At 37.0% G+C, this 11970-nt stretch overlaps 1 protein-coding gene and 1 long non-coding RNA gene across 2 annotated transcripts; one reads left to right on the top strand and one right to left on the bottom strand.

The window, feature by feature from the left end:
* Positions 1 to 314: 314 nt before the first annotated feature.
* Positions 315 to 2844, bottom strand: BT1 (BTB and TAZ domain protein 1). The gene is made up of 5 exons (XM_022053316.2): positions 2586 to 2844; positions 2293 to 2426; positions 1761 to 2064; positions 1355 to 1671; positions 315 to 679 (listed from the first exon to the last, which is right to left on the bottom strand). The coding sequence occupies exons 1-5, from the start codon at positions 2739 to 2741 to the stop codon at positions 553 to 555; spliced, it is 1038 nt and encodes a 345-aa protein (XP_021909008.1). The 5' UTR covers positions 2742 to 2844; the 3' UTR covers positions 315 to 552.
* Positions 1944 to 3338, top strand: LOC148239804 (uncharacterized). Its single transcript, XR_015816416.1, has 2 exons — positions 1944 to 2085; positions 2189 to 3338. It is a non-coding gene; the product is annotated as an uncharacterized LOC148239804 (long non-coding RNA).
* Positions 3339 to 11970: the final 8632 nt, after the last annotated feature.

Here is an 11970-nt window from a genome sequence, read left to right as displayed (position 1 = left end):
TTATAAAAAATATCAATTTTCTAATAAATTCATATTTTTGTTAAATAAGTGATATATGTTTATTAATTATAATAAATTGAAAATATACAACACAAATTGAAAATAAAAATAATAAATTGGGTTATTACCACATAATTTGTATTGATAATGTAGAATATCTTAATATATTTGAAAATTAGAACCTTTAATTTCAGTTATTTTTTGGAATTTTATACAAATTTTAAATATATCTCTTGATTACTTTTTGAACACCCCATAAAATTTCATTAAGCAATTGAATATCCTACTTTACAGTCTGTGATTTACACACGATATGAAAGGGAGATTTTTTGGAAATAAAAGCAACCACTCCATGCTTATATTACATTTTCCTTAACAGACTCAACCCCATAATATATTGCGTGTATACATATATATATATTACATGGAGGTTCCTCTTTTCTAAAATGGGGTTTCAGAAAGAACCAACCAAAAATATAAAAAGACAAAAAAACCTTCATTAGTTTACAAAGGACTGGAGACACACAAAATAAAAGAATTGAAGGTTCTAAATTACATTTGTTTGTGGTGGAGAAGGACAAAGGAAGACATGGCTTTGGCTGATACCACTTTCTTCGCCAGCAGCCTCCACCTCCCATCATCACCTTTCTTATCCTGATGTGCTCTTAATTTGAATTGCCTGTCACATTTGATGATTCATCCACCCAATTAATATTTAGATTAAGATATTATCAAATAAAACATTAGACCCACCATTCAGATTTTTATGGAAACTCATTACAACAGTTTCAGAATTATAAACGTAATTACAAAGTGAGTGGTTATCAACTAAAAGAAAAAAAAAAACCCACGTACGTGTATACATTGAATGTTTGATAATCCATTTAGAAACATCCAAATTAAATATCATATTATGTTATGATTGAATCACGACAACAACCATGTTCCAATTGGTAGAAGAGTTGGGGGTGTGTGTCCCTCCCATGTAAAGCTTTATACCAGCCTCACTAGAGGATGTAATTAATTAAATTGCCAAGATATTTTGTGTCTATCCACCAATCAATTGTAGTTAAAATTGAATTTTCAAAATTTTCAAAATTTCTTATGTCTGTCACATCATTTTCTCTCTTAAAATTCTTTTGTTTTTTAGGTGGAAATTCAACATTTCTAACCAATAATACTCTATCCTTCTCAGTCGGAAGCATTATCCTTCTAAAAGCTATTGTTTTATATTTGGACTCATGAGAAATTAATTTCTAATAAAAATAAAACATAATAGCCTTGGACCAATCATTCCGACACACTATTAACCTAAATAAAAAAATGTTTAAATTCATTAAGTAAAATTGATTACCGGCAAAGTGGGACTCTGCAAATATCGAGTTGGTCGCAGATAGAGGAGTGGAGTTTAAAAAGCTGCCACATCCGCTTACACCTCAAGCACCCACCATTGACCCTCTTCTTGCAGGTGGCGAAGTGTCTGATCAGCTGCTGCACGCCTTGGCACGTCGAGAATTTGCTGCACGGTAATCTCTGTTTTGTGGGCTCCATGTCGCACGGTCCCACACTAGTACAACCCTCTCGGCAAATGTGCTCCAAACACTCCATTGCATCGCCTAGCTGAACGTACAGCTCCTGCTCCCCTCTCTGCCTCCTCCTTTTCTTTTTCCTCTGTTAACATCAAATTTTTTTCTTATAGTTTTCTCGGCACCAAAACAAAATATTATGAACCGATTGCAGGAGAAAGCTCAACAACTCACAGATTCATCCTCATCGATGAATTGGAGGATCTCGAGTTCGAGCCAGGGGTCGTGGTCTTGCAAGAACTTCCATCCCTCTGTGTTCTCCACTGCCTTGAAATTAGTGGAGACCAGCTTCACACACTTGAGGTAAAGATCTGGTGCATCGCAGAGTCTGGCGAGTTGAAGCACGTCTATCACGTTATCGATCTTCAACCGTTGGCCAACTCCCCTTATGCACCTCTGCTTCAGTTTTGGAACCAGATATACATGAGACAGCGCCAGCATATGAATCCCGTACTTGTCAATCTGTTCCTCCGAGCACCTGCCATCAGCTTCATTTCATGTAATCTTCCCCCAACTCTAATTATTAACCATTCAATACTTTTTTGTATATAAATAATTCCGTCTTTTCTTTCTCTTTTAATTTCTTATTTTGATCGATGCAGATCGAGAGCCGTCAAATTGGACAGAAGATGAGGTGTTGTGTGATAATTAAGGATATACGTATATATATATATATATACACACACACACACACATATATACTGACCTTGAGGAGTAGAGGAATCCAACGAAGGCGGAAACGGCGTCGCATGGAACACCGAGAATCGGGATGACATTCTCGGAGCTCCGGCGCTTGCCCGGCCTTTCTATAACGTTTTGCAGCACCGGCGACACTGACGCCTACAGCTCCATTAATCCAACAACCAAAAAAAAAAAAACGGAAATCACGTTAGATCTCAATCATCCGAGCAAAACAAAGAAAAGAAAAGAAAAGCTCAGAAACACAATGTATTCGGAAATTCTAGTAATGTGATAAAGAAAAAGAGTTTCAATGTATACCAGGACGCTAGAGTGGGCCGGGATGCGAAGACCACCGGATGTGAGGATCCGAAGATCAGGTTCCGGCGATTCAGGGGAGAGGACGTCGGTGGACGTCGGCGAATAGGCGGAGAGGTAAGCGGCGGTGGAGTTTGTTGTGTTGTAGATTACTTCCATGGCCGTGAGTGATTTCTGAACGAGAGCAAAACGTTTGGTTTGTGTGTGGATTTATAGCCAAGTTCAACCGCGAGGAAGACAAACGTGTTTCCAAACAAAATTAATGGTCAGTTGTTAATCGCCCCCAAGCGCTTCCACAGGCGCGTGTCACCACTAAAGTTCATTTTCTCTGATGCGTGGTCAAGCGAAGTATGCGATTCCCCTGGATAACTTGAAGACTTTCTAATCATATTGGAAACTTCCATGGAAATTAATCAGATCATATTATATAAAATTTATATGATTAATCTTATACAGTAATTAACTAAAATACCGAGATTATTTTGTGCCCCAAAAGCAACACAGTTACGCGCGTGGATAAGATTGGACTGTTAAAATATTTAGTATCTAATTTTAAGTTTTGCACTTTTTAAAAAAATTTAATTAATATCTTGGATTATGTGGACGATCTTTTTGAGCTGACGTGGAAGAGATAAGCCACCTTGTCAGCCTAAAATAAGGTCGGACTTATAATAAACGGCTCTTGGCAATCGGAAAAGCCTTACCTGGATCTGACGTGTCAGTATTTTCAATTACACTGCCGTAAATCAAGGAAAATTCGACACGTCATTCTCTTTCGGACACGTGGCACGTACTTCATTTCCCTTGTTGTGAATCCTCGCATAGCTGAGCCAGCCAAACGTGTCATGTGTCATTAGAGAAAGACGACATGCGCTGACGTCAGGGCAAACGTGTCGCGTGTAATTTGGAGGCGTCACTAATTCAATGCACGTAACCCGGTTGGGGCGAATCGGTCCAATCAGGAATTTGTATAGAACCGACTTTGCTGCGTGCTTTTTTTTTGGTTATATTTTGTTTATTAATTAAATAGATATTGTTGTTATTTGCTAATTTAAAATTAATTATAAAAACTAGTAGTTATTAATTTATGATTTTCTTATGGTTGAAACTTGAATTGAGAATCCTAATTCGAAGGGGGGTTTTAAAAAGAAAAATGGGTTATCTATTTATTTAAATAATGAAAAAGGGGATTAGTTTCCCAGACAAAAACGAGAAACACAAGTTAGTAATTAAATATTAATGGTGGTTTATTACATGTGGGATTAATAAAAGATTCGTGATTAAAATAAGGTATGGTTGTTTCTTGGACCGTTCTTCAATTTAGATAAGGGATTAAATGTAGAAAATTGAATTAGAGCGGTCTTTGTGTTTGTATTAATTAAATTAAAACAAGTGAAGTTATTAATATAATTGCAACTTTACTTCGTGGACTTCTTGGAAGCAATGGACGGACTAATTCTAATTTATTTATGTTAAAGACAACATACCCTATAATATATATATATAAATTTGATGTTATTGATTACTATTCACTCGTTAAATAATTAAATAATTTCCATGATATTGTCTCATGAAAAATTGACAATATCATTATATGGTTAAACAAATACAGCCAATGACTGTAATTTTTGCTCTAAGTATAAAAGTTTTGATAAAATAATTTTTCAATAAAGCACTTTTAATAAGAAATTATTAAGTATTTGTTATAACCAATTTTAAAAAAAATTTGTCGTCTACAAGCTATTAATTTGGTTGAACAATATGTTGATATTGAAATTAAAAAAACAAAATCTATAAGAAGAAAAATAAGCCAAAACAAAAGTTTTGTATTTCTTTATGTTGTATAAAATTAAAAATGTCCGCAATATATTATAAAAATATAGGATCTTTCGTAAGTTTATAAGATAAAAATATTTTTTTAAAAAAATTATGATTTTTTAGTGAGTATATAAAGAAGAAAAAAAATGTTTCTGTTTACTTAAAAAAATAGATAATATTATAAAAAAAACATTACTATTATCTCTATTACGTTAAGTTAAATCATAAGCAGAATTAAATTTTGAGATTTGAAGATTATTCAAAATTTTAATAGTATTTAAAAAAAAATAGAAAATATTAATAATTATTTTTTATGAGCAAAAAAATAAATATTTTATTCTATTACTTATATATTAATATTAGTTCTAATTTTCTAAGAGTGATATTAGAACTTAATTATTTTTATTTGTCCCTGCAATAATTATGTTCAATCTAGATGAAGTTTGTTAATTTTTTTTATGTTGATAAATTCAGATGACATATTTTTTTTCACATGTATATATTTTTCATTAAGAATCAGTAACCCACTTTTTTTTTCTGTGTTTAACACTAAATTAGCATAATTAGTGAAATCCATAAAACCTCAAATACTTTGACTTGCTGTAGGTGGCAGAATGAAAAAAAAAAAAAGGGTGTGCCTACCGTGTATGCATGAAGAAAGAAAAAAATATTGGGAGAGAGAAAAATATTGAAGATATATCTATGTACGATATATATATAATATAGAAAATTAAAAAAAAAAATTAGAAGGAGGATGATGCACTGTCTGTGCCAGAAGAGAAAAAAAAAACGAGAGGGGAGGAGAGATTGAAGATATATATATATATATATATATATATATATATATAACCAACTCTATGAAAGAAAAGCAAGACCCCTATATTTTATTATTATTTTGTTTCTTCTTTTCTCTCTCATCATGATAAGTGCTTTAATAAACTGAACTATGAAATATATATGAATATATATGTTTGGTTGTCATTATGTATATTTTTAATAGTATTTCATATATGTATATTATTTTATTATTTAAACGATATATTAGTATTTTTTTATACTATTTTGTATTAATATATATTAATTAATTTATGTACATTAGTTAGATACCTATTTTTTGTTAAGTTGATATAACTACATATATATGCGTTGTAACGATCTCAAAAATTAAAAAGAAACATATTTTTTGTTAAGTTGATATAACTACATATATATACGTTGTAACGGTCTCAGAAATTAAAAAGAAACGCATATATAAAATTCTAAGTGCGGAAGCGAAATAAAATATTATGATTAACATCTCTTACACAATAATCAAAACGTATTAAACGTATGAAAAAATAAACTAACTAAAGTGAATAATAAAAATAAATACTATAAGGAAAACTATAAAATCTTTAGACATTTACTTGCCATATTCCTGCGGGCTCGGAAACCAAGTCCTCATGATCTGAAATTGTTAAGTAAGGAATGAGCTACACTAGCCCAGTAAAGAATATCACATTATCTCACTGTCACAGAAGTAAAGATTGGTAGAAACCAAAAACGACTAATGGAGCATAATTTATAACAAATTCATTTATCAATAATAAAACCCTTTACTATCCACTTATCTCGGTGAGATTCATGAAAACAACTTATTAAAATAATAACATTATAATATCATGAAATCATACGCACTCTATAACATGACACATGTCATACTTTAATATTTCAATCATTAAGTAACAAATTTCCTCATTCAACAGCCTACCAGTATCTATGGGGATCCATAAGGGTTCCCGCCACACATGAATCATTCATTTTAACAACTTAATTCTAAGGCCGTTCCCATACTCCATCCGGTATAGGCGCCAAAACAATAAACCTCAATACCCCGTCCGGTATGAGGGTGAAGCGGCTCGTCCCCATACCCCGTCCGGTATGAGCACCAAAACATTTAAAGTCTCCATACCCCGTCCAGTATGGGCGCCAAAACAATAAACTTCAATACCCCGTCCGGTATGAGGGTGAAGCGGACCATCCCATACCTCGTCCGGTATGAGCGCCAAAACATTTAAAGTCTCTATACCCCGTCCGGTATGAGAGACAACGTTCCCGGTAGGGTCCCTTATGGACCCGGTCTGTCCACCATCTTCCAGGATGTCTAGTGAGGCTCTTAACCTATCTATTTATCAAGTCAATCTCATTCCTATTTGTTTTTAGTCTCAATTACCCAATCAAACATGAATACGTAGACTAGTAACGAACACCAAACCAGGCAAACATAACATCGACTTCATAATAATTAAATCATAATAAATTAAACAGTGAATCATGCATACGAAGCCACTGAATAAACAAATCAGATACTACACTACATTTAGACTGTAAAATAAATCAAACAGGAACTGACTGAAAAACATATCAGATTCGGGCTCCACTAGTAACTTTAATTAATTATACATATCCATGAATTCATAAAATACTGTTTTATCATTTATTAGACTTTCATATCGTGATAGAAAATAGGGTGAGAGATCCTTACTTGATTCGAAGTCTAAAATCGGTCTTTTCACTGTGCCTACGGGCAGTCCCTAGATTCTATAATTTTTTTTTTCGGGAACTGAAACACACTTTCGGTACCTGCACATGTCCCCAAAAAAATTCCAAATCAGACCCAGGGCCTCCTCGGCCAATTTCAGAATTCTGGTACGGCGGCTCCGCCGCTTGAGGCGGTGATTCGCCTCAGGTTGGCCGTTTCTGGCCGAATTCAACCAAACTTGCATTGGTTCATGTGATAAAACACACGTAAGGCCCTCGGTGGGCCGAAAAAACTCAAAAAACTAAGACTTACCGGCGGCGGATCTCTTAGGTGCGGCGGCTCCTCCGGCGCAAGTCACGATTTAGTGTTTTACTCCGGTCAACCTGTAGAGGAAAGGACAGTAGTCACAGTGGTGTAAAAATTACATCAAACGGGAATCGGGAAGGGCCTCATCGGAGGCAAAAATCGAGAAAACTCACGGCGGCACCGCTAGGCTTCGGTGGCGTTTTTCGGCCAATTGGGCAGTGGTTTGGCTCCGATTTGGCCATAGGGGGGTTCAACATCGAAATAAGCCAAGGAGAGAAATTTTACCTCGTTTGGCGGCCGGAAAGTGCTCCGGTGCGGCAGCGGGTGGCGGCGGTCAGTTCCTCCGGTGGCTGGGCTGTCTTTTCCGGCGAGGGCTCTAACAGCTAGGGTTTAGGGTTGGGTGTGGATGAGATTATTTATAACATTTTCCTTTTAATCTGAGTCGTCCATCACGTTTTAATTTGGACTGTTCGATCGCAATTAAATTAGAAATGAATATGGACTGTCCATCGTGATGCGATATGAGCCGTCCGTATGTGATTCAATCTAAACCGTCCGCACGCGTGCAATCTGTGTCGTCCGTGTGCGCATTTGATTTGGGCGGTCCTTGCGCGCGGGAACGGATCTCAGTTGTCCGATCGCGCGCATGCGGATCGCCCACGTGGCCCGTTTCGCGTGGCCTTCCCGCGTCAGCGTCTCTGCCACGCGGCGTGTCCTGGTTGGTCGGAGCTGCTGACCGGGCTGTTGACGTGGCTGCTGACGTGGTGCAATTTTTTTAAATTACGTTTTGACCCCCAATTTTTGATTTTCTTTTCAAAAACACTCCCAAAATCCGAATTTTCACCCATTTTTTCCAAAATTATTTTCAATTAAACCCTAAAAATAATTTTACCCATTTTTATCATTATTATTATTTTTATTTCCCATTAAATTAAATTAAACTAAATTAAAACAAATATATTATTACTTAAATAAATAAATAAAAGAAAAATTAAAATAAAATAAAATTATAATAATTCCAATAATAATAATAAAAATAAAAATAAAAATTAGGGTGTTACATGCGTGATATTTTTTATACTAATTAGTTTGTCAAATTTAAAGGATTATATAGATATGTTCTATTTAATTTTTTTATTACGATAATTAAATTATATTATCTTTAATTTGTATGATATGTGATGATTATGAGTTTAAAATTTTTTTCGAGGATGTGATATAAAAATAAAATTTTGATAATTTATTTATGAAAAATCGTGCATAATATCTATTTTTTATATATACTTATATAAATGACAATCAAGAACATAATTACTGATTTGTTCACTAACGAGAAATTGGATGAGACAAATTATGATATATGACATAGGAAGATTTAGTATCTTTTTAATGAGCGCGAAGTTTTGGAAATTTTAACCACTATTGTACCTGAACCAAAATATCGGTAGTGACCGGTACAATGAGGATCCGACTGCATAGCAGGAATGGTCCAAGAAGGATTGTTCTGTGTGCTATACTATGTTGTACTGCATGCATAACGATCTCATTGGAGAGTTTGAGAGTTGTTCTACAGCTAAGGACATGTGGGATAAGTTTAAGGTCACTTATGGCCAGACATCTACTACAAGGCTCACTACCTTGGATTTAAAGTGGATGAAATATGAAATAGATATAAAACATAATATAATTGAACATTTACGTGTCATGAGTGTTATGGTTAGTGACCTTAAGGCTGAGGGCGTGACATAAGAGATCAGGAGCAGTTTTTAAATATGATTCATTCACTTCCAGATGAACCTAAATATTGGAAAAATTTTAAACTCCTGATGGTTCATAGTGAACACATTAATACTTTTTCTAAAATTGATAGGCACATTGATATGGAAGTTGAGGGTCAAAAGGTGCTAAATCCTTTCAATGTGAAACTTGTTGCCCATTGGGTCAAACCTATGGGAAACAAGCCTAATCGTGCCAAGCAATTTAAGAAAGGTCGGCGCCCCTTTTAAGTCAATGGACCTAAAGGTGGTGTGGCCAAATAGTATAGGGCTAAGGGTCATAGAAAAAAAAATGCAGTACCTATGATGTAGCAGCCCCGGAAATTCATAATGGAATGTATATTAAAAATATCAAATGCGGAAGCAAAGTCAAAATTTGAATAACATCCCTTACACCAAAACCAAAAACGTGCTCACAAAATATAAAAGATCAAACTACCTAAGGGAGAAAACTTGAAAGTAAAAACTACGAATGTGACTATGGAGTCTTTAGGCGTCCCCTTCGTCGTCTTCCTGCGGAACCGGCTCGGGAACGATGTCCTCTTGATCTGAAATGATTAAATAAGGAATGAGCTACACTAGCCCAGTAAAGACATCACGATATCTCACCGTCAAGGAGGTAAAGGTGGGTAGAAAACACAAAAAGACCAATGGAGCATAATTTACAACAAATCCTTTTATCGATAATAAAACCTTTACCATTCACTTACCTCGGTGAAATTCATAAAACAATATACGAAAGCAATAACATCATCATCATCATGAAAGCATATATATGAACTGTATAACATAATACCTATCACACTTTTCGTAACTCAATCGTTACACAACATATTTTCCTAATTCACCAGCCCACTAGTATCCATGGGGATCCATAGGGGTCCCTCTACCCGTTAATCCTTAACACTTGAAATCATATTCCAGGGCCGTCCCCATACCCCGTCTGGTATGGGCGCCAAACCATAGACCTCATTACCCCGTCCGGTATGAGGGTGAAATGGGTCGTCCCCATACCCCGTCCGGTATGGGCGCCAAAACACATAAGATCTCCATACCCCGTCCGGTATGGGAGACCACAATCCCGGTAGGGTTCCCTACGGACCCGGTCTGTCCACCATCTCCCAGGATATCTAGTCAGGCTGAACACATTATACAATTTCCATTCACATAATCTTTCATTCTCCTTTTCCCTCAGTCAGCATTATCAATCACATACAAACAAGCAAAACGATAATTTATGCCAAACAGACAACATACAGCATCAATATCCCGGTCATTCAATCCATAATCAATAAAACAGTAAAATATGCACACGAAACTATAAAATAAAAACATCGAACCTCATACTGCATTTAAAACTGTAAAAGAGGCCAAATAACAGTTAACCGACAAACACACTAGACTCGGGCTCCATTAGCGACCTTAAGCAATTTCACACATTCGTTGATTCATGAAATACCGTTTTATCATTTATTGAACTTTAAAACCGTGATAGGAAATAGGGTGAGGGGTCCTTACTCGTTTCGGGGTCCGAACACGGCTTCACAGTGCGCTTGCAGGCTGTCCCTAATTTTTCCTGAATTTTTCTCGGGGAACTGAAATGCACTACTGGTACCTGCACGTGTTCCAAAAAAAATCCAAATTAGGCCCAGGGCCCCTTTCGGCCCAAATCGTAACTCCGACACGGCAGCTCCGCCGTGCTCCGGCGACGGCGCCGCCGCTTGCAGCGACGGTTTGCCTCGGGTTGGCCGTTTTCAGCTGTTTTTGGCCAAATTCGGCCACACTCGCATTAGTTCCTGCGATAAAACAACCCTACGGCCCTCGGGGGGTCAAAGATTTACGGAAAACAGAAGCTTACCGGTGGCGGTGCTCTCGGGTGCGGCGGCTCTCCGGTGAAGTTCGTGTTTTGGTGATTCAGCTCCGATCAACCTATAGAGAAAAGAATGGTGATCACGGTGATATAAAAATTGCATTAAACGGAGGCCGGGAAGGGCCTCATCGGAGGCAAAAACCGAGAAGGGGCGCGGCGGCGCCGCTGGCTTTCGGCCGTGTTTTCCGGCCGTTTGGCTAGGATTTTGGCTCTGATTTGGCCACTGGGGAAATCAGCGTGGAAAAACGAGTCGGGGGTATGAAATTTACCTCAATCGGCGGTCGGAAATCCCTCCGGTGCGGCGGCGGGTGGTGGCGGCCGGCTCCTGGTTCGTCTTCTCCGGCGAGCGGCAGGCGGCTAGGGTTTGTGGTCTGGTGTGGGGGTTCTATTTATAACCCTTTGCCTTTTGATCTCAGCCGTCCATTTTGTTTTAATCTGGGCCGTCTGTGCGTTTAAATCTGGGCCGTCCGATTGCACGCTTGATCTGGACCGTCCGATCGCGCCTACGCATTTCGTCAACGTGGCCCTTTTTGGAACGACGTGGTCTTGCCACGTGGCAGGTCCCGGTTGGCCGGGACTGCTGACGTGGCTGCCGACGTGGCTTTTTTTTTTTTTTTTCGGCCCCTTTCCGGGCGCTACATATGAAGTGCTATAACTGCAACAACAAGGGTCACTTCACTCGTGATTATTTCGAGCTGAAGAAGGTACCTTTCTCTATTTTTCCTTTTAATTTATTTATTTGTTCTCATGTATTAGTTGCTAATATTTTTCCTAATTGGATTGTAGACATGGGAGCAAGTAAACATATAGTTCAAGATCGCGCTGGATTCGTGGACTACCATCGTGTCCTGGTAGGTTTACAAACTGTTATATTGGGCAACGACAACGAAGAGGATGTCCTTGAAATCAGAACATACCAACTCAAGCTACGTGGAGGAAATTCTTTACTCCTTCATGATACTCGCTATGTACCCGGGGTGTGATGTTGTTTACTTTCAGTTGTTTCTTTATTAAGATTGAGTTTCTCTTTTAACTTTAAGCTTGGTACTTTAGAAATTTTATATCATGGCGATGTATTTGGTCGTTGATCTTTAAAAA

Source organism: Carica papaya, chromosome 9, assembly GCF_054855325.1.
Source record: "Carica papaya isolate Zhongbai chromosome 9, ASM5485532v1, whole genome shotgun sequence".
NCBI lineage: Eukaryota > Viridiplantae > Streptophyta > Magnoliopsida > Brassicales > Caricaceae > Carica > Carica papaya.
Note: the sequence above shows the minus strand (reverse complement) of the source record. Positions and strands in the feature narration are given on the sequence as shown.